Genomic DNA, 6,000 nt, shown 5'->3' with positions numbered 1-6,000 from the left:
TGTGGCGGCGGGGCGCCGCGTGCCGTGGCGCCTAGACGCAGCGAGGCCCTTCGCCGAGCTCCACGAGCGGTGCCGCCCGGCGGCGGCTGTCGCCGCCTTCGTCCTGCTCGGCGTCGGGGACGCCGCGGCGGTTTCGCGGGACCGCGCGCCGACGACGGACGTCTTCGCGGCCAACGACCTCACGCCCATCAAGGCCTTCGATGCGTTCCGGCGCCCGCCGCCCGGGGACCCCCCGGCCACGCCGCCCCATGTCTTCGACGATGACCCGACGGCCACGCCGCCCGCGGTCTTCGCGGCGACGCCGCCGCCCGAGGGCGCGCGCCCGCCGCCGCCGGCCGTGCCGACGGTCCGCCCGCCGCCGCCCGCCGTGCCGACCGCGCCGACGGTCCGCCCGCCGCCGCCGGCCGTGCCGACCATCCGGCCGCCGCCGCCCGCCGTGCCGACCGTCCGCCCGCCGCCGCCGGAAGCCGCGCCGACGGCGGGAGCCGCCGCGCCGCCGCCGCTGCCGCCGCGCCGCGACGCGCCGCCGCTGCCGCCGCGCCGCTAGTTTTTGTTGTTTTAGTCGTCGCGGTCGCTGCGCCAGAACGTGAGGACGTGCGAAAATACGTCGTCGGGCGTCTTCAGGAAGAGCCGCTCGTGCGCGCGGACGCTCGACGACGGCGCCGCGCGGCCGCACTCGCGGAGGGCCGGGAGCCGCTGGCGGAGGGCGAGGAGCTCCTTGCGCGGCGCGTTGAGGTAGGGGAGCCAGCCGCCCGCGGCGCGGACGGCGGCGAGGAAGTCGGCCAAGGCCGTGTGGCCGCGGTATCGCGCTTGGGCCTCGGGGTCGTCGCCGTCGTTGTTGCGCGCGTCGAGCGACGCGCCGCGACTCAGCAGAAGTTTGCACATCTTGGAGCGATTTTCCAAGGCTGCGACGTGGAGCGCGGTCAAGCCACTCGCGCTGCGATCGTCGACCCGCACACCCGCGTCGAGCAGCAGGACGGCTACGTCGCAAGCGTCGCGTAAAGAGGCGATGTGCAGTGGCGTCCAGCCGTAGGATGGCCAGCCCAAGTGGACGTCGGCGCCGCGTTCCAGAAGCCAAGATAGGGCCGAGCAAAAACCGTAACGAGCTGCATAAGACAGGCGCGTCCCTCCCTCTGTCAGAATCGCCCCTCCCTCTGGTGCATCCTCGATGGTCACACCACCATTTCCGTCGGGTCTCACTTTTACGAGCGCGTCAAGGTCGCCGTCCGAAGCGTGATAGCGCGCAGTTTGGTCGATGAACGAACGCTCTCGAGAGCCGACCATCGAGACTCGGGCTGCTTGGGCTATTGTTGAATGTCAACAACTCTCACCATGACTCAATTTCACTCTTCGCGCCCTCTCGCATCGCAATTGCTCGCGCAAGACAGCGTTCGCGCCGGTCGCTCGCGAAAAACAGCGCTTGCCGCCGGCCGCATCGCGCGGCGCAGCGTTCGCGGCAACGCGAAAGACCATTCTCCGCGGGCTCGCGGTGGCGTGCGCCGCCGGCCGGGGCTCGGCGCTCGCCGCGCGCGGCATGGCGGCCCTCGCCGGCGCGTCGCCGAAGACGCGCGTGGCGATCTACGGCGGCGCCTTCGACCCGCCGACGGTGGACCACATGCGGGCCTGCGCGCAGATCCTGCGGTCGTCGCGCGTCGACGAGGTCTGGCTCACGCCGTGCGGCGCGCGGCCCGACAAGCCCGCGCTCAGGACGTCGACGTCGGACCGATGGGCCATGTGCGAGATCGCCGTGAACACGGTCTTCCCGCCCCGGCTGCCCGTCAAGGTCTGCGACGTCGACGTGACGCGCGACCGCGCGTTCTTCACCTACGACCTCCTCAACAAGCTCTCCGCGGAGCACGACGCGACGCACGAGTTCGTCTTCGTCGTCGGCACGGACTGGTTCCAGGAGGGCACGGACATCCGCACCTGGGAGTCGGACGCGGGCGGCGAGCGCAAGGTCACGGGCCACCTGCTCGTCGAGGAGTACGACTTCCTCGTGCTGAAGCGGCCGGGCTTCCCGCCGCACGGCGAGCTGTCGGACTACGGGCCGCGCTTCTCCTACCTCGACGTCGACGGCGACGAGGAGATGATCGAGGGCAACGGCTCGTCGACGGCCGTGCGCAACCGCCTCAAGAAGACCGGCGACCTCGACAGCGCCGCGGGCCTCGTCCCCGCGGGCGTCCTCGCCTACATCTACCGCCACCACCTCTACTTCGACGACGACAAGCCCGCCGTGTTCCACTAATACAGTCAGCTGCTTCGCGGCGCGCGGGCGGGGGGCGGGGTTCGACGTAACAGCTTACCTAACATGTTACTTACGACTTACATTCGGCCAAAACGACTTACCTGACGGGTTACTTTTGGACTCGACAACTTACCCGGCGGCCTACCTCGGCCCGAGGCCGCGCGGGGCCCCGGGCGCCGCTTTCGCGTTGCGCGCGCGCGGCGGGGCAATCCGACGGCGGCGGCGCCGTGGATGTCGGCCCCCGGCGCGATCGCCGCCGCCGCGCCGCCGATTGCTTCAGCTCGCGTGGCGTACGGCGCGAAGCGCCGGAGAAAATTTTGCAGAATTTCACGCTCCGAACGCTGCGCTCTGGCTGGTCGAAGAAGATACGCGTGTCCTTGATGCGGCTGCGGTCCACGAGCACATTGTCGAAGGGCTGGGCGAGCTTCGCGAGGGCGCCGAGCGCGTCGCCGAACTGCGACGCGCTCTACGTGTTGTTGGAGCGCTGCGTCGAGTTCGGTCCGGTCGCGGTGCGCGATCCGCAGACGAACAGTCGTCGCCGTGGCCGCCGGCGAGCCCTGCGGCACGAGCCGACAATCGACGACGTCGCTGGCGCGCGTCTTCGACATCCAGTCGACGCTGCCCGCCAAGGGCAGCCCGGCCCGCGCTCGAGCGCCTCGAAGTTTGGCCGCGACGTGGGCTCGCTGCTTCGTGCCCATGCGCGGCGCGACGTCGCGGCGGCGCGCGGCCGCGAGCGCTCCGCGGCGCGAAGCGCCGAAGAGAAAAATCACGCGAGTTTACGCGCCGTGGCGTCTGCGCGGGCAGAGGATCCACGCAGCCATCGTATCTGCCCAACATCTTAAGATATCGGCAGATACCCTTAACGTTGAACCGTCTCGAACCAGCCCGTGCGATGGGATGCGACAGACTGCACCCGCGAATGCGAAGCGGCGCGCAATCGGGCCTGCTCAGTGCGGCTCGTGCGCGCGCAGGAAGGCGCGCTGCACCGCGGCACCGAGAAATTTGCCGTTCGCTTTTCTGTTCTTGAACTCCGCTCCCACCATGAGGTTGTGGCGGCCTCGTGCGGCCACTACATCGTCGCAATGCTACCAATCCATGAGGTTTCGGTGGCACAACGTCCGCAGGCGTCGCGGGCGACAGTTCGCTCGCGCGGTCGACGTCTTCTCGACGGTGCTGCGCATTAACGGGCTCGTATCGGTTCGCGAGCCGCCGTCGAGCGTCTTTTCGGGCTGCGGAGATCGATTTTTTCGACCCAAGGAACGCAACCGACGTCGAGGAAGCGGCCCCTGGACCCCAGTCGACCGAAAACCTCGGGCTACAGAATCACTCTTTAGCGAATGAGCACCGAGAGCTCGTCTAGAATTACACGTTCCCGGCTCGGAGCCCGTTTCGGAGCTACGGAAATCGATTTTTTCGCTTGAAGAAACGCGTGGGACGTCGAAGGGTCGGTCTCGAGGTCGGAATCGACCGGATTCCCCGAGATATAGAGCCAATCATTCACGAACGAGGGCCCAAAACTGGCCCAAAAAAACGAATTCCCGTCTCCGGCCACGTTTCGGAGCTGCGGAGATCGATTTTATCGCCTCAAGAAACGCGTGGGACGCCGAAGAGCTGGTTCCGAGGTCCGAGTCGACCGAAAAGCTCTAGCTAGATAAGCACTCGTTCACGGATGAGGACCCAGAGCTCGTCCAAAAACCCGACGGAACGTCATCGAAACGCCGCACGTCACGACGAGGCCCTATCTCGGCTGTATTGTGCCGAAAAACCTTTGTTGTCGGCTCTGGCAGGACGGATCCGTCAACTACCATGTCGCTCCTGCTATCTAGCTATAGGTTTTTGGCACCAGAAGTATTTTTAAATTCGACGCGTTCGTAACGACGTTCGGTGGACGTTTTCACGCACGAGATGCGCCACATCCCGTGGCCCCGGCTGTCGGACCCCGAGCTAATGCACTGAGATCGGCCCTCGATCCAGCTGACCAACCTCTGGGTCGTGCATCTGGCGGGTATACGCGTTGCCGTGCTGGGAGCCCTATTTTTGGCCCCGAGGGCAAAAAAAAACCAAAATACGCAGTAATTTCGGCCCCACGCCGTGTTTGAGATGTCCCTGGGGTTGGTTGTGATCTACCGTGTCCAGCGGTATGCGGGTGACGGCGATACTCGGCCGTAGTGGCCAGTTGTGGCCCTCTGAGTACGCTGTAGATCCGAGATGTCCGCGTGCCTGAGGAACCTACACTCTCAGGAACGCAGTCCCTACGGCCAGGGCGCGAGCCCAAGGTGCCCGAGCGTGGTACAAACTACGACCGCGACCCCAGCGCACCCCGGAAGGATGCGAACAACACCAAGGGGGCCCATGGCGACGTCGTAGGCGACGCCCTGGTACTGCTCCATGACGATGTGCGTACAGCGTCCGCGGAGAGCACCGTCATGGAGACCGCGGTGTTCGAGGGCGTGGTCTCCGGCGTCGTGAACTGGTCGAGGGCGAGGAAGGCGTCGGGCTGGAAGGCCGTGGCCGTCACGGGCGTCGTCCACGAGGCCTTGGTGTTCTACGTGACGACGAACGCCTCGCTCTACTCGAGGCAGAGGGCTGGTTTCGGGGAATTCGTTTCGTAGGCGTTGATGCTCTGGTCGCCGACGAAGCAGTACTAGATCATGAATAGCACGTAGTCGATGTCCAGCTCGGCGTCCAGGTCGAGGCACGCTCTCTAGAACCGCGTGAAGGCCTCGCCGCTCGGCGCCTGCGGCTGCCCCAACGCGCGCCGGTCGCGAGACGTGCCGTCGCCTCGCGCCGCTCGCGCAGCGGTTTCGCAGCCGCGGTCCGGAAAGCGATCTAGCCGGACCCGGCGCCACAGCCGCCTCGCGACTTCGCGGCGACGCCGGCCTCGTCATCGGCGCGAACCTGCTGTGGTGGAACAAGGTCGCCCAGACCCCCGGCAAGCGCTCGCCGAGGCCGTCTGCGAGCTCCGAGTTTTGCGCGCCCAAATTCACCAACCTCGTCGAAAACTCGCGCCAAAAAACATGTCCGACAGCCCCATAACTCGGATGACTGGCGCCATCATGGCAGCCTGCGACCGCTATCGAGAGGGCAAGCTCACTCTCGATGAACTCAACATCGCCCTCGCGACGCTCGGCGGCGTGCCGACCCCCACCGCTGCGCCGCCGCAGCAGGCCGCCGCGGCTCCGGCTCCCGCCGCGCCGGCGCCCGCCGAGGCCCCGCCTAGCTTCCCTGATGCAGCGGCCGAGCCTGCGCCGCCGGCGCTGCCCCCGATGGAGATCACCTTCGGGATCGAGATTCCCACCACTGACCTGCAGCAGCATCAGAAGATGTTCCAGCAGGTCTGGGAGGCCCACGAGCACCCCCCCGCGCGCGTCGCGACGACCTCCACCGTGCTCCTCGACACGACGCCCGACTCCGTCCAGCCCGTGGCGACGCCCCCCGGCGAGCCCTCGGCCGCGAAGGACGTGCCCGCGGCCGCGACGAGCCTGGGCGACGTCACGCTCACATTCGGCGACACGCTCATAGACGTCGGCGGCGTCGTGCCCGGCAGCGGCGAGGTGCTCCAGGGCCCGACGCTCGCCCCCGGCGCCAAGACCGCCGAGGCCCTGCCGCTCCCCATGAAGCGGAAGGTCGCATGCATCTTCGCGCCCAAGCCCAAGGGCGAGTCCTCGACGCCGGGCCCCTCCAAGCCCAAGTCGAGGAAGAAGAAGGAGGGCGAGGCGAGGAAGACGAAGGCCGAGGCGTCGAAGACGCCCGCG

At 67.6% G+C, this 6,000-nt stretch overlaps 1 protein-coding gene across 1 annotated transcript; it reads right to left on the bottom strand.

Annotated features, from left to right (window-relative positions):
- Positions 1 to 558: 558 nt before the first annotated feature.
- On the bottom strand, positions 559 to 1,284 carry AURANDRAFT_23860 (hypothetical protein; the record flags this gene model as incomplete). The annotated part of the gene is made up of 1 exon (XM_009037194.1): positions 559 to 1,284. The coding sequence occupies one exon, from the start codon at positions 1,282 to 1,284 to the stop codon at positions 559 to 561; it is 726 nt and encodes a 241-aa protein (XP_009035442.1).
- Positions 1,285 to 6,000: the final 4,716 nt, after the last annotated feature.

The sequence above is a fragment of the Aureococcus anophagefferens genome (genome assembly GCF_000186865.1).
Source record: "Aureococcus anophagefferens unplaced genomic scaffold AURANscaffold_6, whole genome shotgun sequence".
In the NCBI taxonomy this organism is placed as follows: Eukaryota; class Pelagophyceae; order Pelagomonadales; family Pelagomonadaceae; genus Aureococcus; species Aureococcus anophagefferens.
The sequence above is the reverse complement of the archived record's forward strand: the minus strand, read 5'-3'. Positions and strand labels throughout refer to the sequence as shown.